Source organism: Engraulis encrasicolus, chromosome 7 (assembly GCF_034702125.1).
Source record: "Engraulis encrasicolus isolate BLACKSEA-1 chromosome 7, IST_EnEncr_1.0, whole genome shotgun sequence".
Taxonomy (NCBI): Eukaryota; Metazoa; Chordata; class Actinopteri; order Clupeiformes; family Engraulidae; genus Engraulis; species Engraulis encrasicolus.
Genome location: NC_085863.1, coordinates 9917957 through 9941113, shown reverse-complemented (window position 1 = coordinate 9941113; position 23157 = coordinate 9917957). Strand labels below are relative to the sequence as shown.

At 41.4% G+C, this 23157-nt stretch overlaps 1 protein-coding gene across 1 annotated transcript; it reads right to left on the bottom strand.

The window, feature by feature from the left end:
- Nucleotides 1–1718: 1718 nt before the first annotated feature.
- On the bottom strand, nt 1719–16980 carry chordc1b (cysteine and histidine-rich domain (CHORD) containing 1b). The gene is made up of 11 exons (XM_063202840.1): nt 16833–16980; nt 16258–16307; nt 15196–15252; nt 13997–14154; nt 12095–12198; nt 11431–11489; nt 9836–9906; nt 8709–8814; nt 7443–7562; nt 4279–4341; nt 1719–3676 (listed from the first exon to the last, which is right to left on the bottom strand). Exons 1-11 carry the CDS (start codon nt 16894–16896, stop codon nt 3485–3487), a joined length of 1044 nt encoding a protein of 347 aa, XP_063058910.1. The 5' UTR covers nt 16897–16980; the 3' UTR covers nt 1719–3484.
- Between the last annotated feature and the right edge of the window lie 6177 nt (nt 16981–23157).

Below are 23157 nucleotides of genomic sequence, written 5' to 3'. Positions count from 1 at the left end.
CGTGCTGCTAATCTCAGCACGGTAACGACAAGAGCGCCATACAAAGTTGGTTATTATTGTTATCATTATAACTATTATCATTATCAGCTGGGGAACAAGCTGCAGGTCTTCTTCATCTGCGAGCGATGCGTCATACGCCTGGTGAGGAAGCGACCCATGCTAAATAAAAGAGAAGAAAGGGAATGGAAAAAGGTTGAATCACTCCAGCAGCACTCACTCTCTCCATCACTTAAATCTCCCCTTGCTACCCTTCATCATCATCATCATCATCGTCATCGCCATCATCGCCTTCCTCCTCCACCACCACCAAACTCTCTCCATCACGCTCCCCTGTTTTTCTGTCACTCAAAAACATCGTCTCCCCCCCGCTCTCCTCTCATGCTTGTTCTTTCCCCCACCGTGTCTCTCGCCAAATTCATTTTCCAGTGGCTGCGTTGGTTTGTGATTCTTATTCGTCACGCACTTTGTTACTGTATTTTTTTCTTGAACAAAACCCAGTTTCTTTTCTCAATCTCTCACAGGCCCCGCCTGAACAGAGGGGCAACGTCTCAGTCTCCTCATCTTCCATCTCAGAAACAAAGTGCCTGTATGTGCACACATACAGAACTACAGCAGCACTTACTGAATCCGCACCACCCACATCTCTCTTTTTACACGCACGCACGCACGCACGCACGCACACAGGGCCACTGACAGCTTTGGCAAAGTCATCTGAAAGGGCCCCCCACCCAATACATTCAATGTAGTGAGGAGGACCTAATTTTGGATAACGGACGCCTTTGTCCCCCTATGTTGGCGTCCCTGCGCACACACACACGCACGCACAGAGAAACACATTACCGAAATGAAATGACTTGTGCTGCCATCACCTGGAGATTTTAAGTGTCTACACATTAGAGACATGAGAACACAAAACAACTTGTCAAACATCACCATTCACCTCAATGTTATTGGCCTCATGTTCACAATCAATGTGTACATATGGAAGTTAATTCTCATACCATGCTGGTTATTATGTTTTAAAATTTGGGTCAATGTGTTGACACAATTTCCTTTCATTTTATTTCATTTTACGCTTGTTTGCCACCTCCAGATGTCTTCAAGTGTGGACCAGTGTGGTTACGACCTCCCATTCACAAAATGGATCTCCGGTAGCCTATTGCTGCTGCTTTTAGTTTTAGCGAGAATTGCTGGGCTCTTCTCTGAAAGTCACCTATAGCTCCGCCAAAGCGAAGCACAAACGGCAAAGTCAAGGAGAGGCGGGGAGAGGAGAGCAGTGAGTCATCTCGGGGAAGAGGCTGCCCAGCAGGCAGTAAACGCTGCTTTGCCTCCGCTCCTACTTTACTCTGTGGGATCTCAAAAGCTCTTTCCCTCCAGACTACTCTTGCATGATCACAAATGTTTCCCCTCCTTTTACGAGCGAATGAATATAACTTAACAGATTGCATAACAAGCTCCCCCAAAACAATTCTGTTCTTTTTTTTTGCTGTTTGGATATTCTGGGGCACTGCCTTAAAAAGTTATTAAAATTGGTGAATAGTAGAATTATAACTGAAAACTCACACATAGTAGTGAGTAGGTAGCCAACATTGATTTTGGAGCAGACCCGTCCCTCGTCTGAAAATGTGAATCATTCTGACCGTTTTAAAAATCCAAACCAGGCAGTCTGGTGTTCAGCAACCATAGAAAATGATCAGAAAAATAAACCAAGTCAACACTTACGATTATGGATCTTTATTTATAAAATTCGAACAAAACTTAAAGTGGAATGGAAACGTGAGACTCAGACTCTCGTCAGTCAAGGACAACATGGGGCAAAGGCTGATAAAACTCAATGAGGAGAAAGTGCAATGGTAGTGATGATCACAAAAAAAATCTAAGACTGGCTTCATTTGGGCCTAATGATGTACAAACAGGATGTCCCAAAATGAACACAAACTTTAAAGGGACACTGTGCAGGAAATGGTCAAAAAGGGTACTGCAACTATGCTGCTCATTGAAAATGGGCTGCCTATTGTCAAATTTGATATTTTCATGAAAGTTTACTAAGTAATAAACTAATATTTTCTAATATGGCCCAAGTACAGTCATTTTTGCAGCTAGAAAATGGCTATTTCTGGAAATTCAAAATGGCGGACCATGGAGCAGATCCCCCTCTTCATGTAAGAAAAGTGTAATTTTTTCAGTCATAATAAGTACTTAGAATTTTATGGTGGTGGTAAGTATTCATGAAAAAGGTAACATTAATGAATGGGTAGCATGAATTCTGGAAATAAACAACTAAAAATCTCACACAGTGTCCCTTTAACAGCATTCTTAAGTAGGCGTTAATTAAAAGTAATAGAATTTACAGTTTTTTTTTGTCACTGCCTTTTCTCCAACTGATGTGAAAGTAAACGCTGACAGTGAACGCACAAAAAGATAGCTTAGAGTAGAGTGTGTGAGCCACTATTCGATTCTATTACACATTGAAAATGTGAAATTTACTAAACACCCACTTTACAATGGTTTAAAGTGTGTATACCATTTCGAGACACCCTGTATACATATACACATCGTGGAATGACATCTACTTTGGTTTGCATCAGTATATGAAGATGATGATGAGGCAAAAGAAAAGACATTGCTGTGCACAATTCACCGTTTCCATTTTGTTAGATTATCTCTCATGCAGTAGATAGATGCCCTGATTCAACTAGCTTTGTATCAGGAGAGAGAGAGAGAGAGAGAGAGAGAGAGAGAGAGAGAGAGAGAGAGAGAGAGAGAGAGAGAGAGAGAGAGAGAGAGAATAACAGAATAATACAAGTCTTTTACAACAACTATTGCCCACCCCCTTACCACCTCGTAAAGCTCTAGATCACATTTCATTGAAGAAACTTCAGACATAATGTAAAACGTAATTTGGGATAAACTATTGATTTTCTCACACTACATCCTGATTGTGTTGAGTACATGCTCCAAAGAATTGCGGTTCACAATCCCTTGAATGTATACATCATCAGAGGTGTCAAAAGTAAAAGTAAAAGTAAAAATAAAAGTAAAAACATGGTGTAAGTACAACACTGGCATATGGTATTACACAGATGTTACCCCCAGTTAGTCCATTGTACCTAATGAGGTAGATAGACTGCTGTTATTGAAAAACACTAAAAACATAACAAGAAGCCACCAAAAAAATGATGCAACCATCAGCACAGAGTTAGCTGGTCATAAGACCAGTACACAGGTCTACAGGTAACTCAGATAAGGTACCTGTGTTGGAAGAAAAACGTTTCTTGTTTTTACTTTTACTTTTAACTTTGACATCTCTGTACATCATACACGTATATTAGACACGCACTGTACTGAAAACGTACAATGATATCTGGAACTGCTGTAGTGGTGACGACTTGAACAGATAGTTCTTCAGACAAAGTGTGGCTGGCCAGAGGACGGGATGGGACAGGACAGGACGGGGCAACGTGATTGGTTGATTGGTTTTATTTTAATCCACTTCACCTTCGTCGTCGTCGTCGTCGCTGCTGCTGTCACTCTCTTTGGCCTTCTCTTTCTCAGGAGGCGGGACTACCACCGGCGGCATGTCCAACCGGGCCCACGACATGGGCTCCGCCTTCTTCATGGCCACCTCGATCTTTGACGCCATCATGTTCACCGAGCTCTTGTTGACGTCGATCACCTGAGGCAAATGGGACAGTACAGTCAGAAACGGCTCGAGGCACCTTGACATTAGTTATATGTCGCTAAGCTAGTGAAAGTCAATGGATCCGTGTCGCATTGTAGCATGCTACACGGATCCATTGACTTTCACTAGCTTAGTGACATGTTCCCTCTTTTAACTTGTCTTAAAGCAAGACAACGCTTAACATGAAAAATAAGACACTTTACGACCTTTATAAACCCCAGCCAACGATTTTAACTGTATTAAGCCCCGAAATAGTGGCATACCCCTTTAATACCGAACAGCCGCCTTTACCAATCTGCCATTACCCTCAAAAGCGATATGTTTCCAAAAAAACCTGAATGTCTTCAGCAGAGCTCCAAATGACTAACAACATACAGGGCTGAGTAGAACACGAGGTAATAATGTGAAATCAAGGGACCAATGTACAAAAAAGGTTTAATAATATTGTAACTTGCATATGTTTAGGTGTAGAGGACAGTCCCTGCAGGAGTTTGGGGTTACATGCCTTGCTCGTATGCTACTTTACATTATGACAGTTTGGTTTTGTTTTGAGTAATGATTTTTTTTTACAATCTAGAAAAAAATGCTGCACTTACCCCCCAGAGGTCGATCTTGTGCACAAACTCCTTATCTCCTTCGAATACGACATGAATGTTTACCTGCAATGACATTTCAAATCAGACATTGTATGGTCAATAAAGTAAAGGGGGATTCATACTTGTCGTGACTGGCGCTACCCTCCTTCATACTTCACTCGCGACCTCACTCGCGCCGTCACGTGACCCAAAATGACGTCACACGCCGTGGCGCGAGCTGCCATGTCGCGACGTCGTGCACCCCACATTTTTTGTAACTTGTCGTGCGCCACCAGCGACCACGCAGGTAGGCAGACAAAGCAGGAGTTGCGAAGAGAGGCTACAACTACTGTAGGCTACTACAGAATGGATCCTGTATCATTTTGAGGATAATAAAATGTCATAGAGAGTTATTTTATCTTCTCTCTTAAATGTTGTTCAGTGAAACAATTGTTTACTTTGTTCAGAAGCACGTTGTGTTCGGCGATCTATTTATAAATTCTGCCGCCAGAACAATGCTCTCACATGGTCTTGGAATGATCTGGCAATGTAGGCTACAACCAAAAATATATGTTTCAATGTGGTAAGTCACAAGTCAGACGTTCAGTAGCCCTACAGCAGCCGTGTTTGGCTTTCTATTTTATACATCCGTAGAACTCACGCTGCGAGTTGCGAAAAATACTGCCGTTTCTCTCATGAACAGCAGAGGGCACTTCCGACAATGCGAGCGAAAGCGCTTTTGAAGTATGAATAGTCTGTCGCAAGTGATGACGTCATTAATGGTTCTCGCGCCACTCGCGACAAAGTGCGCACGTGAAGTATGCAGAGCCCTTTAGAGTGCATGCTTACTTGTATTCATATCAGTGAAAGAAAATAGTCTCATGGGTGGTATGGTGATGATATGCTTCTCTGATATGTCTACATCATTTATTACTGTAAATTACATAACTTCCTATTCATCTTAGGTTGTCAAGGAGACGGAAAATCTCCTGTCAGACATGGAAACTGATTTCTATGAAGGGGGTCAAGTAAAGACTGAGACCAGCCACTTTACTTTTCTCAGCCACTGTGCACACCTTTTTGCGCAAGAAAGGTGTTTTACATAAAAGGAAATATTTGAGAAAAAGAATGGAAATTATAATTAATAGAAAAACCTCCAATACTCAAAGTATACATTTCCCTTCATTTTATATGCAAATCGCACCAGCACAAAGACACGTGCATAAGCCGAAGCAGTGTTCTTTTATCAGAGACATGCCACAGCATAATTTTAAACTACGCATGCGCAACACTTCATGACAACACGCTTCGCAGCCTGTAGGATAAAGTTGTCTCTGTAGCAAGCCCATGTGAGTAGCTACCCGAAGTGAGTCACGCATGTCATCTGCCATTCTCTGGCAGCAGATGTTCCAAAGGCATACCGATTAGGTTTGAGGAGTCGTAAAAGCTTACGTGTCAATGCAGCGAGATGATTGGATAAATGACAGCACAGCTGAGCTCAGCTATTGACTGGCTCTTGTTGCCGGACAGGTGGGAGATGTGCAGGTGCACGCCATATTGGCATTACAAATTGCCCCCGTTCATTTCTATTGACGCTTCGTTTTTCGTCTCCTCTTACATAACATGTCTCTGGCTCCGCGAGCAGCCCCAAAGATGGGGGAGTTTAGCCCTGATCCGGCAATTTTGTCTAGAGAAAATGGACCATAGCGGTCAATGGGATTAGCCTGACTCCTTATCGGAGAGTCCTGGGTGCTGCAAGTGTGCAAGACGATTTAGGATTTAGGCCAGATGTGAGTCTATGTTGTTGGGGTATTTGAGGGGTGGGGGGGTGGGGGGGGGTTACGGGAGAAGAGAAAATATTAGTTGTTAAAAGTGTGATTTTTTTTTATATATATATTTTTAGGGGCTTTTTATGCCTTTATTGGGATAGTATGAGATGCTGACAGGAAGTGAGTGGGAGAGAGAGATGGGGGAGGATTGGGAAATGACCCCGTCCGGACTCGAACCGGGGTCCCCATGGGCATGAAAGCCCAAATCTGGGGGCTTAGCGCGTTGTGTAAAAGTGTGCTTTTGACACAATATGAATGGGCTTCAGGGCCCCCTGGACTCTTGGGCCCTGGGGCCTGCTCCTGGTAGGCCAGTGCAGTTATCTGTCCTTTCCTGAACCCTCACCGCAGGCTGGCATCATGCAAAGGTGTAGGGCTGGGCAATATGACGATATATATCTTTATCGTGATATAAAAGTGTATATCGTGACCTTTCTCCTATATCGTTTATATCGTGATAGTAATTTTATACAATTGAATATCATTTAATTACATTTCATGTTGTCACAATACACACTATAAGTTCATGTAACTGTAAAAATAACAATAAAAAGATCCATTTTAAAGAAAGGTTGTTTTGCAACATGAACAAATAAAGAGCAAATAAAGAGAATAACTGAAAATGTATGTAATTGTGCTATATCGTGATATATATCGTTATCGTGATAGAAAGTAATTCATATCGTGATATAGTTTTTTTTCCAGATCGCACAGCCCTAAAAAGGTGTAATAATTATTTCACGTTAGTGCATGCCGCGTTGAGGTGCGATGGCTTTGCGTGTCGAGTCGTGCTCCTCAATGCTGCGGGAACGCACTTTAGTCACTTGACCAAGTTCGCACAGTTTCTGTTGCCGCGGCGAATTTCTGTTGTTAAACGCAAAAATGCTTTGCTGTGCCTTGACTAAAACCATCCCTACACCCCTAACCTGTCAGTAAAGCAACTTTCTGCCACTTTACTTTTGCCAATATTTGCACATTGGGCACCTTTCAATTGTATTATCAAATTCTTGTATTATTAATTTTAATCTTTTTTGTTTTTAGCTTAACACCAATTTTTGTCCAGGGACTACAGATGAAAATTAGCCGTGTGGCTATAATCTGGCTCAATTGTATATTGTGCACTGTCCCTGCTAAATAAACAATAAATAAATAAATAAATAAATAAATAAGAACAAGCGAAAAGCGAATAAATGAACTGGCGAAATTGTGCCCTGACCAAAACCACCCCTAAACCTAACATGTCAGAGGGTGTTGTGTAGCACGCGTTAACATGCAAAGTCATGATGCACAAACACGATAGAGACGGTTGTTAAGTCGGCGTGTCATCTTAACGCAGAGGCGTGATGCCATGTTGCTCACCGAGATGCTGTTGGCCTCCACGTAGCTCAGCTCAGGGACGGAGTTCTTGGCGTAGATGGAGATGATCACCTGCCCCCCTGTCTGGTGCCAGTCAAACCGGCACGGCACCACCTTCTTGTCCTGAGGAGCACAAACGCATAAGTTAGTATACACTTTGATGCTTTAATGGACAGATTATACATTTAAGATAAGATAAGATAGATAAGATACATTTTTATTGTCTGTTTGTACAGAAATTTGTCTTGCATGACAGTTCTCCACAATCCACATGTAAATGCACATTAAAGACACACGAAACACAACATGGCCTATATAGTCTAGTCGTCTAGGTCCGGTATTTAGATATCTTATTACACAGCCTGGCCAAAAAAAAAGTTGCCGTCAAAAAAAGTTCGCAATTCGCAATTACCCCCGCACCGTGTTATTTTGTGGCGCACTCGGGCGAGATAAGAAAAGGTCTGTGATTTACTCAATTTACAGACATTGTGACCAGATATGTCATCATTTCACAACTTCCCGTTTCCTCTCCTTGAGTTTTTCTTGGACTTATTTCAGCTTATGGTTCTAATGTCATTGAATTGCCTTTGATTACGGTGCACATTTGGTGTTTCAACTTCAACGTCTGGATTTATTTCTATAGCGTTACATTATTTTTTTTTTCCAAGATCTAGTTTAAGCAATAAGCCACGAGAGGCCGTCTGTTCGTGTTAGATTTATAACGAGTAAGGGGAGTTGTAGCACAACGCAAAGCGGAGCATTATGATGCTGTGTAGTCATTTACACACGTAATGCAACCCTGAATCTGAATGCACTTGCACTATTTATGTAGAGATTTCTGAGTCTGAATGCACTCAAACTATTTATTACCTTGATATCTTTTTTTTTTTTGTAAAGATATTTTTATGGGCTTTTTGGGCCTTTATTTCGGATAGGACAGTGAAGGTGCGACAGGAAGTGAGTGTGGAGAGAGATAGGGAAGGGTTGGGAAATGACCCCGTCTGGACCTGAACCGGGGTCCCCATGGGCATGCAAGCCCAAGTGTGGGGGGCTTAGCGCGCTGCGCCACAGCGCCCCCCATTACCTTGATATCTTAATTCATTTGCACCGTGTGAAGATGTGACCTTGAGGCGTGGTGTGTATTTCACACCATCATCATAGAGATTTGACCTTGATCCATAAATTCACTGAGACTTGACCTTGAACAAGCATTTTGCTCAGACCATCTCCGCCCAGTTTTGACCTTTAGTCTGCGTGTTCAGTACTCACGCTGTCCTTCTTCCTCCACAGATGCGTGCCCTTGGTGCAGCCCTCTTGGGAGAGGAAGGTGTTGAAATCCGACGTTTTCCTTTTACAGCAGCTCCAGTACTTCATCCTGAGACAACACAGAAAAAGAAAAAAGAAAGAAAGAAAGAGAAAGAAAGAAAGAAAGAGAAAGAAAGAAAGAAAGAAAGAAAGCAAGAGAGAGAGCGAGACAGAGTGAGAGAGAGAGAGAGAAAGAGAGAGAGAGAGAGAGAGAGAGAGAGAGAGAGAGAGAGAGAGAGAGAGAGAGAGAGAGAGAGAGAGAGAGCGTTATCGTGGTGCAGTGCAATAATGAACCATACCATCAACAGGCATACTGCGCATGGGTTTCAGGTCCCAGGCCTACGTATCTAATCTAGCTCTCATTCAGTATCATCTCTTCACAATCCTGTTTAAAGGCACAAAAGCCCAAAAAAGTGCATGGAATGTTTGCAACGAGTTTGATTTCAACACTCGGCTGTATGTCACGAGACATGAACCTAAGGCAATTGAGAGGGAGATTCTCTGTGCCATGCCGGCAGGTGAACATTGTTGCTGACCAGATAACTTAATATGCCTACCAATAGGCCTACCAAATGTGCCTACTTAGACGGTAGAAAACATATTGATTCTGTTGCAGAATATCTGTGGCAGACGTGCCCACTTGGCTTTGCTTCGGGTTTCTAATCATAATCATCCATTCCAGGAGTGACAGCGACGCTCATTGGTATTGCAGACAAGTCATTCTCCTACGCTCATTCACTCACCCAGCCACATTCACAAAAGGGGCTCATTCATATTTTTAGCCATTCATGCTCAACTTCAGTTGCCAGTCTGCCTGCCTTAAAGGGCCCAAGACCATTTTTGTCCAACCACGCAAAATCAATTCACATTATCATCCCAGAATAATACACCCCAGCTCCATCAATTATTTATCATCTTATTATACTCGGAAGCATTCTTCAAAAAAAAAAAAACCTACATGTTTTACGCTCACTGCAAGCGAACGCATTTCGTATGCTAAGCATATTTCTTATCCTACTACATGTGAATGTATATTATTATTCTATTTTATGAATGTATTCAAGGCAAATGAATGTATTACGTGTCCTCACCCTTCATGAAAGATTGGGACTCCGGCGTGGTACATGCACGCCTCCTCATTGCTCTGCGGCCCTTTAAACACCTGCAGAGAGATGCAGAGAAATGGAGAATTACAGGACGAGAAAAAAAAGAGACAAAGAGAAATGCAGGGAGGGAGGGAGGGAGTAAAAGAAATGCAAAGAGATGTAGAGAACAGATAAATATGGGGAAGGGAAAAAAACAGAGACGCAGAGAAGCAGGGACCGCGCGCGAGAGAGAGAGAGAGAGAGAGAGAGAGAGAGAGAGAGCGAGAGAGAGAGAAAGAGAGGGAGCGATGGAAAGAAATGTAGAGAGAAAAGAAATGCAGAGGAGAGAAAGAGAGATGCAGAGAATAGAGAAACGTATTTAAGCAGACAAAGGCAGAGAGTGAGAGAACAGAGAAAATGGCAGAGAAGAAAAAGATGCAGAGACCAGAGAGACAGAGAGATGCAGAAAGAATGCGAGAGGAAAAGAAATATAGACGTGTCGAGAGCAGCAGAGAGATGGCTGTTAAGATCTGTAGAGGCTCATCTGTGATTCAGTGCGTGTCCCTCTAGTGCAGTGGTTCCTAAGCGGGGTGTTGGGACCCCCAAGGGGGTTGTGGAGGTACTGCAAGGGGGTCATGGCACTGAAGGGACTGTTGGCATAAAATCTTGAATATGATTTCATAAGCAACAAAAAAGAGAAATGCTTCACTAGGTCCTGTATCCAGTTAGTAAAAAAGGGTGCTCATCAAAAAGAACTTGGGCGTCCAAACTTCCATGAAAAGATAAAAAACACTATTTGAGGCACTCCTTACTAAAGTTAAAAAGCCTTTATTAAATACTGGCTACATGCCTGCATGAAGCCAGTATTTAATAAAGACTTTTTAACTTTAGTAAGGAGTGCCTCAAACAGTGTTTTTTATCTTTGCATGATTTTATAATCTTTCAACATGAACATTATGCCCTGGCTTCAATGGATAATAAGTGCATTCACTTTTCCAGTGGTTTACAAAGATGTGTTCTTTTTGCGTTTGAAAATATTTGCGGGGGATTGTGAAAATATTCTTACTTAGGTCCAGAAGGGGGGTCCCAGCAAGAAAAGAAAAGTTTGGGAAGCACTGCTCTAGTGAAATAAGCACTGCTCTAGTGAAATAAGCACTGCTCTAGTGAAATAAGCACTGCTGCACCGACACCATCTTTTGGCCCCGATACCTGATATCTGGCTGTGCAGTATCGGCCGATACCGATACCGATACCGATACCACCCTATTTGAAATGCATATATATGAAGGGCTGTAGTGCATACTACTTGGATGTAAAATCATTGCATGGCTTTGTCAGGCTGCTGCCTACCTTTGTGAAACAGGAAAAAGACTAATACAAAGTGAATCCAGCAAAACTTTTTATACTTTTTAAATACCTCTGTGAAATAACTAATTTCAAGGCTGTTTAATAAGTGTCATACAAGCACCTGTTTATGGTATCGGTGCCCTATTTGTTGGTACTCGCCGATACCGAAACCACCATTTTAGTGCCGATCCACCGATGCTGGTATCAGTATCGGTGCAACACTAGAAATAAGCACTGCTCCCTCAGCACAATACCTTAGTGCAGCCGCCATTCTTACACAAGGTCCCCGCCTTAATCTCGTCTCCCTCCTCATCTAAATGCAAACACAACACACAGACATGGTAAAGGTGGCAATATGGTATAAAGCACTTTTTTTTTTAAAGAGCACATGTACTGGTGTGTTAAAGGGACACTGTGCAGGAAATGGTCAAAAAAGGTACTGCAACTATGCTGCTCATTGAAACTGGACTGCCTATTGCCAAATTAGATCTTTACATGAAAGTTTACTAAGTAATAAACAAATATTTTCTAGTATGGTCCAAGTACAGTCATTTTTGCAGCTAAAAATGGCTATTTTTGGAAATTCAAAATGGCGGACCATGGAGAAGATCCCCCTTTTCATGTATGAAAAATGCAATTTTTCCAGTCATGATGAATACTTGGAATTTGATGGTGGTGGTAACATTAGTGAATGGGCAGCATGAATTCTGGAAATAAACAACTAAAAATCTCACACAGTGTCCCTTTAAAAAGCCATGGATCATGCACAATAAAAGTAAATTTCTTTTTTTCAATGAACAAACAAAGAATAAAGGGCTGAATAAAGAACATAAAAAAGAATTACATTTTTTTCCTCCTCCGTTCAATTCAATTGATAAACATCTGAAAGTGTATTGATGAATAAAAGGCTCACTGCACCTTTCTCCTTGTCCATGTTGTCCGAGGAGAGCTTCAGTTTCTCCAGGGCCTGCTTCAGAGAGGTGGCCACTTTCTGTTGAAGTTTCACTGCAGGCTCGTCTCCACTACAGACATAAAACAAGTTACATCAGAGGTGGCAAGTGCAACGTGATTAACTGGGGAGTGGCATTGAGTTGTTTCAGCGTTCAGTGTAGGCTGTCATGGTTTGTCCACAGCCAAGCATCAGTGACGAGTTGTTCGTCCGTCACGAAACATGTGTAAGATAGTCTGAAAGTTTTAGTGTGTTTGGGTGAGGAAATGAGTAATTGGGTGGAAGAGAACGAGACAAGCGAACAGGAGGCAAAAAGGGACATAAGCAGGTGAAAAAGTTGAGAGCAGGGGGGCCCTGTGACACAGCGCGCTAAGCCTCTTGAAAGAAGTACTCTTTGCAATGTAATTACACTACTAGTGGTATAATTTGTAATAACACACTAAGTGTACTATAAGAATCTTCTACTTTTACTTAATACAACTATGGTGAAGACAAGGTTTGTTAGGTCTTGGACTGACGAGTAAAATGAAGGGAATAGCGAGTAAACTACATTGGCAGCTTGTAGACCGCAAGTTGAGACAAGTTTAATGCTATGCAAGTAAGGAGTGAATTTTGTCCTCGGCAGCCCATCAAATCAAATAGAAACGTTTCCTTCAATTTGATCCATACTGCCATCTGCTGACTGTTGAAGCTGTTGGCAGGCAAAGTTGAATTGGTCCTCACTTAACCAAGTTTGTTTCCTTGGCCCTGCTGCGAGGTAGTAAAGGAAGGAGATCTTCTATTTTTAAATAAAACCCTATTAACTATTTTAGGGAAACATACTAGGTTTAGGAAACAATGTCTGTTTATTTACCATGATATGTGAAGGGGAAAAGAGGGGAGGGGGCGGGCTTGGGGAAATGGGAGGTCTGGGTGATGCAGGGGGAGAGGAAAACCCATTGGCTGAGGTGAGACTCCAATCAGTGGCCTGGATGGCCAGAGGCCAGCGCACAAGCCGGAGTGCAAAAAGTTACTTAAGGTGGGGGAGAGGGACCATTGGTGGGGGAGAGCAAGATTTCCTTGGTGGGGTAGTTGACCGGCTTGTGGGGTTTGGGTTTGTAAGTAGCGCGTCAGCCAATGGACGTTACTGACTTGCAGAGGTGGAAGAAGTACTGAAGTTGTGTACTTAAGTAAAAGTAGAAGTACCCTGCCACAAAATGACTCAAGTGAAAGTAAAAGTTGTATACCAAAAATGTACTTAAGTAAAAGTCCTAAGTACTAACTTTAAAATGTGCTTTTTGAGTACAAAAGTACAAGTACTTGCGCAATGGCTGTCTTTCTCCGTGTCTGTCTTTCTCCATGTCTGCCTACTTCATCCAATAGAAAAAAGTTTCTGCAACGGTTTTCGGTTCTATTAGAACATGACTATGGAGTCCTGTTAATGTTTTTTAAAGTATCTTTTCTGTCTGGGTGTCAGTTTGGAAGAGGGGCATGGTCCCACCTCCCTGCCCGCAGCTGAGGCTAGCCTACTCAAATATCCACGAAACACCACAGGAAAACGTAGGATAAATGTAACTAGTAACTAAGTCTTCCTCTAGAAATGTAAGGAGTAGAAAGTACAAGTAATTGTCAAAAAAATGAATTGAGTAAAAGTAAAAGTCTGCATTTTTATTTTTACTCAAGTAAGTACAAATTCCAGAAAAAACTACTTAAGTACAGTAACGAAGTAAAAATACTTAGTTACGTTCCACCTCTGCTGACTTGTATTTTGCTGTATCTTGTAACAAGGATCAAATAAACGTTAACTTTTTCTGCATAGAGTTTGCACGTTATTTTGATCATTTCAGGTGTTAAAAAAACCCACTACAGAAGCAAACTTGTTCACTGCTTACCTTGGCCGTCGAATAGACTCAAAGGGTTTGGGGGCTTGTATCAGACATTCGAAGGTTGTCTTTGGCGTGTCACCGTTGTTCTTCTCTCCAGACGACTTCACTTCTGGTTTGATTGCTTCCGGGGGCTTCTCTTTGTTGTGTGGACCTTTCGTGCAACCCTAAAGAAAACAGACAATCAGGAGTGTATTGCAGAAAGCAGGGTCAGCCTCTCACAAGGGGTGCATCCCAATATGTGTCCTTGCCTCCTCCACTTGTGCTTGTCTCCTCGTCCCGCCTCCTGGCCCCTCCTCCGTGGAGAAAATGATTAAGTTTCCCAGCTGTCAGCCTCGCCACAACAACTTTTGAGGGACTGTTTTTCATTCACCATCCCAATTGCAAATGAGAAAAAGACTTTACAATTGAGCTTTTGCAAGATATTGAAATATAATGCTGTTGTCAGTGATGTCATCATGACGAGAAGCAAGTGGAGGAGGCAAGTGGAGGAGGCAAGGTCACATATTGGGATGCACCCAGGGCAACACAATAGCTGGTCAGATTAAGACGTATGCATTTATAGTATATTTATGGATGAAGGTGTAGAGCAGGGTTGTCAAACTCAAATTGACCGAGGGCCAAAATCAAAATCTGTAGCAAAGTCAAGGGCCAAACTCAATATTTAAATTTAAAAAAATTGTGCATAAACTTCTGCTTTTTACCCACACCTCAGCTGGCAGGTGCGTCGGAGATGGCCCATGGGTCACTCAAACTAAAAAAAAATAAAAAAATTGTGCATACACACACTTAAAACTCATATTTAAATTCCATAAACAGAGTACCATTATAGGTCAAATATGCCTGCACATATTCTGTTGCCTTTTTATGGGCTTTTTCACTGTTCTGGGCCCTGGGCTCATATTCCTGTGACACATTAAATTTCATGTTTCAGTATTATTATGCTATATATGAATAGTGGGCCAACTGTAATGCATATTTGAAATGATCTCACGGGCCAAATACAATAGCTCCGCGGGCCAAATTTTGCCCCCGGGCCTTAGTTTGACATCCCTGGTGTAGAGTGTTATTAAATGCTTGCCATGATAACACCTCTTGGCAATTACATTCAAAAAATATTACAGCACTTAGTGTTTATTGCAGTATTATTAACTAGTCATTAATGGGTCTCTGTGTGTGTGTACTTGCAAACAAAACAGGTCTCTTACAGCAATGCTGAGGAAGTCTGAAAAGTCGGTTGTTCTTCGCTTGCAACATGACCAGCCCTTGAGAGGGAAGAAATCATCACATTCAGTTTAGACTTCCTTATACTATGACGTTTTTAAGCACATAAGTACACAGAATCAAAGAAAGCGTTTGCTTCAGATAGCATGTTATGCTACAGCGATTTTATTTATCCATCAAAATTCAATTATATATGGAACGGATGCCAAGTAGCAGAATTCTGATGTAGAATGTTAGTAAGACCTCCTCCAGAAGCCTCATACAGAGGATTCAAACCCTGCCCACCCAAAGCAAAAGAGTGCACAAATTGGGTCTCCTAAGGGAGCGTTGTCCCCTCTTTCTTCTTCACTTTTTGAGGTGTTTGCACAAGAAGTGCACTACCGCCATCTACAGCGCTAAAGGGACTGTATAGGGACAGTAAAGGGACCATTTATTCTCAATCTCAAGACTCCAAAGGTCTCCTAACCGAAGGTCTCCTACAGGGGCGTTCACCCAACATCACATGGATACCTGAAAATAACTAGAATGAAGTATCTCTCTCTATATTAGATCTCTGTAGATATGGTACCGCTGAGCTATCAGTCTGAACCTTCAGCTCAGTACTACCGTACTGTGCCTCCCATGGCAAATTGGACTGGTAGTTTGTGGATTCACGCTTGGAGTACACTGGTGCCATGACCCGGATGCGAGTGAGGTTTAACTAGGTGAGTGTAACAGATGCCAACTAGCAGAGTTCGGCGTAGAATGCTAAACTACCCTTTCTGATGCCTCACATTACGTGTTCAAGTGACTGCTGACCAGTGCCCGTTCCAGCACCTAATTTCGAACCGGCTGGCGTGTTAATGCTGCAGGTGTTTGGGCACTGGACAGTTGGCCACATGACAAGGCAGGGTCACAAGTATACCAAGGTGTGTAGCAGAAGTGGGCGAAAGGGGTTGGCCTGTCGGTGGGTTGGCCTGACAATAGCACACAACTAAAATCTTTTAACTGAGATGGCCTGTGTGGGAATCTTCACAGACATATTACATGTCAGAATGTTCATGTACCTTCAGAGCATCATGGAACACCGGAACACCAGGATGGTGTGTGCAAACATCTGTGGGAAAAAATGGACGGAATGTGTCAGTTTGGCACAATAACCCCCGGATAAGACTTTTTGATGAATAGATAAGTCACATCAAAACTTGATGATGAAGCAGCTGGACTAACTCATTGTTTTCCCATTCTACTAGCTCCATACATTCATGCCAACAAGCTACCCCTGTGGATATTCCATAGTTGTGTCCATTGAAGACCACAGAACTGAAATAATGTGATAATTAGTTGTAGGCCAAGTGGCATTTAGTCTCTCTGCCTAGAAGTGTAAAGACATTGTGTAACCTTTAGCCTGCATTAGCCAGTGTTTGAGAGAACTAGGACACGATGGCTCATCATAAAACACCGGAAAAGAATCGCCTTACTTACATCAAAGTTAATTAAACTATTTACCGTTTTAAACAGGTTATTCTTACTTTGACTAAATACATGGTAGCAGAGAATAGTGTTTCTGAATAGTGTTTCTAGCACCACGGGTTGTCCTAAGCAGGGCAAGATATACAGAATAAGATATTTCTGTCTTTACCGTCAGGATTATTTTCCGGATCAAAGCGCTGTCCACACCCCTTGTTGTAACATAGAACAGACATGACTGCAATTAAACTATTTATCCAGAGATGAAACTAAAAACGGTACGAAAGCCACTCCACTGTACACTCCAGGAAGTCCTCTCAGGATGCTCTGTAGCGGTTGTCGATGGGTAGTCTCGGGCTCTCGAAAGATCGCGAAGCTTCAGAGACGAAGCATGCTTCGGCCTTTACCGGGAGTCTTCGGATGATGCACTCCTCAATTTCACCACTAGTGCGCCTTTAGCCTGTCCCTCTGGCCTGTCCTACTGTTTAGACGACAATCCTATTCTGTTCACATAAAAAAAAATACAATCAATGGCAATTAGTGCAACTTTTGATCCTCATTTAAATGGCTGAGAAATATACAGGAACTAATGCACATGTTATTTAAACAGGATTCAGGATGTGTAGGCTTACCAGTCAAAAATTAAAAAATGAAAAGTAAAAAATGCAACAAAAAACCCAACCCAAACAAACAAAAACTTTAAATTCTCATTCATTTGCATAAAGGATTTCGGACACACATCTTCAGCATAAGTAGGCTCTGGCGCCTATAGGGGCTGACAAATAGCCTATGCTAAAAAATAAACAGGCCTTCAACTTTCACTGCAGTTTTGATGCCTTGGGGCGATGGGCTGGACTCGGGGGTTCGTGACAGCTTCACAACATCAGCTGTCATGCATGCTGCATGCTGCCTCGTGCACAGCTGGTCAATGATGCGACGTGCACGAGCCACTTTCAGTTTTCCAAAGTCCCGTTCGGAAGCTCGTGGCGCAGTGTCCCACCACCACAAGGTAAGACATCTTTATTCAGCGAGTATTTTGTTTAACAAAATGGTATGGCATGATTTTATTGCAGTTTAATTGGTAATTGTTCTTTCCCTGAAGCGCATAACTTTTTATTAAATCATTCTTGGGTATTGTTTAATACCTTACTTCAAATTAGACCATTCTACTCCTACGTAGCCTACATAATAACACATCTCAAGGAAAGCCGTAACATAGCCTAGGCTACTACCTTTGATAAGTCTTTGGATTCTAAGCAAGTCACCAGGCTGCACATAGGCTACTGACCTAGTGGTCTACATTAGGTGGTGGATTCGAGAAGGGAAACTCGGTTATGTTTATTTGGAGCAGAGCTGAGCACATTCTAGACAGTCAATCTGTTTATTTCAATTTAATTTGTCTTCAGTTTTTTTGGCTAATTTCCTCAGCAATAACAACATGCATAATGAGACAATATGCATCATTCAGTGAAGAATTACTGTTTGATAGGCATAGTCTATTAGTCAGGGTCATTTTTCCAAAAAGTTGACACCTGAAGGCAAATCATGTTAATTTTCGGCATACAACTGATTTAGGGGTATTCAAGGGTGCTGAATCCAAATCTGCCGTATGCCGGATGCAAAAATATACTGAAATGCCTCAAAACGGGCAAAATCCAATATGGCCGCCGCCACCGTGTTAAAATCCTGCAATCACTTTTCTTTTGGACTAAATAAGGTATGAATTTGAAAATAGCACTTATTTTTATGTTTTCAGACATGGGGAAAGCCATTATGTCATCAGATTTAAGCTCAGATTGGAGGAAAATGCTTATGTCATTGGCTGGCAGCAATTTTAAAAGCAGAGAGCCTCATATTGTCAACGATTTTTAACATTTTTACTAATCTTTCAAGATCCACAGAAAAAAATGCTCTTTGTCTCTGTGAACACAAATACTACAGAAAACTGCGCTGAACTGTCTACTTTCACCTGAAAAAAGAAGTTTGTGTCTACCTTTTTCTATTCTTTAGTTATGGGCAGTAGAACATGGGATGACACCACAAAAAAGCACAGATTTTTGACCACAAAATACTGCACTTCTCACTGCCCATATTTTTGCTTTAAGGACATATTGTCTTTGATAGTGTTCATGTTTGATATGCAACATTTTCAGGGGGTTTGAAGGGTGCTTAATGCCTTTAATTCCCATATTACATCAAAATGAAGGAATCCAATATGGCCGCCGTCACCAGTCTACAGTGTACGTTTCTTTGATTACACAAGGTAAACTCTTAAGTACATTATGTAGCATTAGGTTTTCATACAGGGAGAATTAATTTCCATACTCAGATTTAAGATAGATATCAAAGGAAATTATTTCAGTGTAGTCTGAATTCATGATTGCAACAGGAACATAGGGTGACACAAAAAAACAATATTTTTTGACCCCAAAATACTGCACTTGTCTCAACCCACATTTTTGCTTTAAGGACAAAGTGTCTTTGATAGTGTTCATGTTTGATATGCAGCATTTTCAGGGGTTTTGAAGGGTGCTTAATTCAAATATTCAAATATGCTGTGTATTAGACTCAAAACCTCTTTAATAGGCCTACCTCAAAATGAATTAATCGAATATGGACGCCATCACCAGACAAGGTGGACTCTTAATTACATTGTAGCTATAGGTTGTCATACATGGAGAATTCATCTCCATACTCAGATTAAAGATTAGAATCAAAGGACATGATTTCATAGGTTGTATTCATGTTTACAAGTGACAGTTGACTTTCATGTCAATAAGCTGTTCTTTTGAATGAAAACGTTTTCTCTACTTCCATTTTTATTTTAATGCTTATTATAACATGATGCAATATGTCCACCTCAATCCACCTCTTCCATTATGAGACAAATTTACACACATAAGTCTGAATCTGCCTATATATAATATGCACATCTACATTTTGTGCATTAGGAATTCATTGTTTGCCGATTTTATTGCGGTGCTTACATTATATCTTTGAATGGTGGAAAGGTGAAACGTGGATCAAAACAGTTTATGTTATTGTGAGGAATTTACTTGATATATGTTAACTCATTCCCAACCATTAGGCCTATCAATCTCCTCCTGACCTCTCCAGTGATTTGGCAGGACACACAATATCATGCACTGCATGGCACTTTTGCTGCAAATGCAACAAAAGCAAAGTATTACATTTGCAATGATCAGTCCTATCTAATTCAGATGTCACATGGTTACATAAAATGCCCCACATTATCAAATCTCTATATTGAGTCAGGCCCACATACCCCTTCCTATCCTCCTGCCAGTCACCGAAGTGGGATGGGTGGTATTGAACAGGGCTTTAGTCTCACTGGTCCTGTATCTGCCACTTATACATGGGTTCTCATTGTTTATCAACACAATGTTATGAAGAGGGGCAAGACACTGGCAGCCAACCACGTGAGCTAATTTTTTTTGACAGACAGCGGTTTCCAACAATCAGAGGCTGAGTTGTGCGCGGCTAGGTTCGGAGTCAGGTTATAAACAAAATTTAGAACCCATGTATTCTCAAGGCACACAAAGACATCACAACTTGTGCTTGCCTCATCCAACACTGCATCTGCAAGAAGTGGCATGGAGTACATGGAGTCAAGCAGTTGCTGCAATTCAGCAACTCCAGGAGGGGTGATTAGGAATAGGTTAACTTAGTATACCAAGTAAACAATTTTGGTTAGAGTAGAGGAGGGTGACTGTATGTGCATATATATTTGGTATATATATAAACTGGTATCAGAAGTAGTGTGGAGTCAAGTCTCTTGGCGGAAATACGTAGGATGGTGCGCAAGGCTAATAGAAATGGGCACCCTCCTGTCTTTCTCACAGCACATGAACACAATATTCAAAAAAGGACATTCCAAGTCAGCAGGGACATTCTGATTTTTGATACCTCCTCCTCGTATAACTTAACCCATTGTGTCCTGGAAACACATATACGTTTTTCAGGATCTTGAGATTTTAGCTGTTTTATTAACTATGTGGGTATGTTAGAGCTGAATGAACACATTACAATGCAAGTGGAGGGTTTTGGCTTTTAAATGTAACTCATTTCATGACATTGCGGATTTAATAGGAAGAGGGCACCCTTTCCCAAAAAGGGCTTAGGACAAAATGGGTTAATTAGCAGTCCATTTTTGAATATTGTGTTCATGTGCTGTGAGAAAGACAGGGAAGTGCCCATTTATGTGCCTAGGCACCTTAAAACTAGGCCTACCACTTGCTCTTCTGCCTGCCATTGGCTCTCTCTCTAGCTGAGCACCGTTATTGATACACTGCAGATGTACATTCCAGTATATTTTAACTAGGCCAATTTAAAGTCTATACTTGCACAATTCTACCAACAGAAGATAACAGTCAGACTCTCTTTTCCTCCTGCTCCCCTCAGCAGGGCTGGATCCCCACATGGCTGCATGCTGAGCCCCCATCTAAAGTCTATCCGTCCATGACTGCAGCATGGCCAGCAAAAGGGACTGAAGGTGGCAGCCTGGTGTACAGAGACCGAGACAAATTTCTCTAGCTCTGAATGAAAAGAAAACCAAAGACATCATTGCTGCCTTCAGGAGGCACACCTATAGCGAGAATAGACCTAGCCCTCTCTGAACTTCCCACTGTCACAGAGCTAAAACATTGTCTTGGACATTATCCTGGTTCTGAGTTCTTGGGTCTCTACAGATGTATCATTGGCACTACAGATGTATCATCAAAGTAAGGACCAAATACTAAAACCACATTTCACACACATGGACTGTCTGACTGTTCATTACAATCTCTTGTTCCCCTGATCTCCTTCCATCCTCCGGTTGTTGTGAAATAATTGATACAGTGCAATGTGTTGAGCTGAATTCTTGCCGTACTACAGAACAAAGGCCAGCCTTGATCTCAGCTGAAATATGTACATTAAGCAAGACAATCTATGCAATAACTTTGGATGACTGATGTGCAATACCAGCCTGAGTATGTCCTTTGTGTATATATTCACACACACACACACACACACACACACACACACACACACACACACACACACACACACACACACACACACACACACACACACACACACACACACACACACACACACACACACACACTCTATTCTATTCTATTCTATTCTATTCTATTCTATATATTATTCACATCAGTCTGCCTCTTGATCCCCTTTATAGGCCTAGATATACAGTGATCTGAGCACAGCAATTAAACCGGCAAACATGAAGTAATTCCCATTGTACAAAGGATAATATTAGAAAATATTCGATTTCAGACTCTTGTGTGCATTTATTTTTTATGGGTGAAGAGGTGTGGAAACATTGTGTGGTGGTTTGAGGTGGGAACATTTTTCATGGTATAATGCATTAAAAGTGTAATTGAAATAGGGAGAGATTTAAATACAAATGGTCAATTTATGGAAAAGGTAATCTCCTATTGCAAACATGAATTCAGTCTACACTGAAATAATTTCCTTTGATATCTATCTTAAATCTGAGTATGGAAATTAATTCTCCTTGTATGAAAACCTGATGCTACATAATGTACTTAAGAGTTTACCTTGTGTAATCAAAGAAACGTACACTGTAGACTGGTGACGGCGGCCATATTGGATTCCTTCATTTTGATGTAATATGGGAATTAAAGGCATTAAGCACCCTTCAAACCCCCTGAAAATGTTGCATATCAAACATGAACACTATCAAAGACAATATGTCCTTAAAGCAAAAATATGGGCAGTGAGAAGTGCAGTATTTTGTGGTCAAAAATCTGTGCTTTTTTGTGGTGTCATCCCATGTTCTACTGCCCATAACTAAAGAATGGAAAAAGGTAGACACAAACTTCTTTTTTCAGGTGAAAGTAGACAGTTCAGCGCAGTTTTCTGTAGTATTTGTGTTCACAGAGACAAAGAGCATTTTTTTCTGTGGATCTTGAAAGATTAGTAAAAATGTTAAAAATCGTTGACAATATGAGGCTCTCTGCTTTTAAAATTGCTGCCAGCCAATGACATAAGCATTTTCCTCCAATCTGAGCTTAAATCTGATGACATAATGGCTTTCCCCATGTCTGAAAACATAAAAATAAGTGCTATTTTCAAATTCATACCTTATTTAGTCCAAAAGAAAAGTGATTGCAGGATTTTAACACGGTGGCGGCGGCCATATTGGATTTTGCCCGTTTTGAGGCATTTCGGTACATTTTTGCGTCCGGCATACGGCAGATTTGGATTCAGCACCCTTGAATACCCCTAAATCAGTTGTATGCCGAAAATTAACATGATTTGCCTTCAGGACCTTAAATAAGCACCTTTTCAGAAATCCTGCCTAGACTATATAGGCCTACTAACAATAATAGAATTTAATACCATTTCATATTAGGCCTATTGTATTGGCTGCTGTTATATAGATAGGCTAAATTGTTTCAGCACTTTATTGCATTTTAATATGTCGTTTCAATGAACTGTCATGCCTA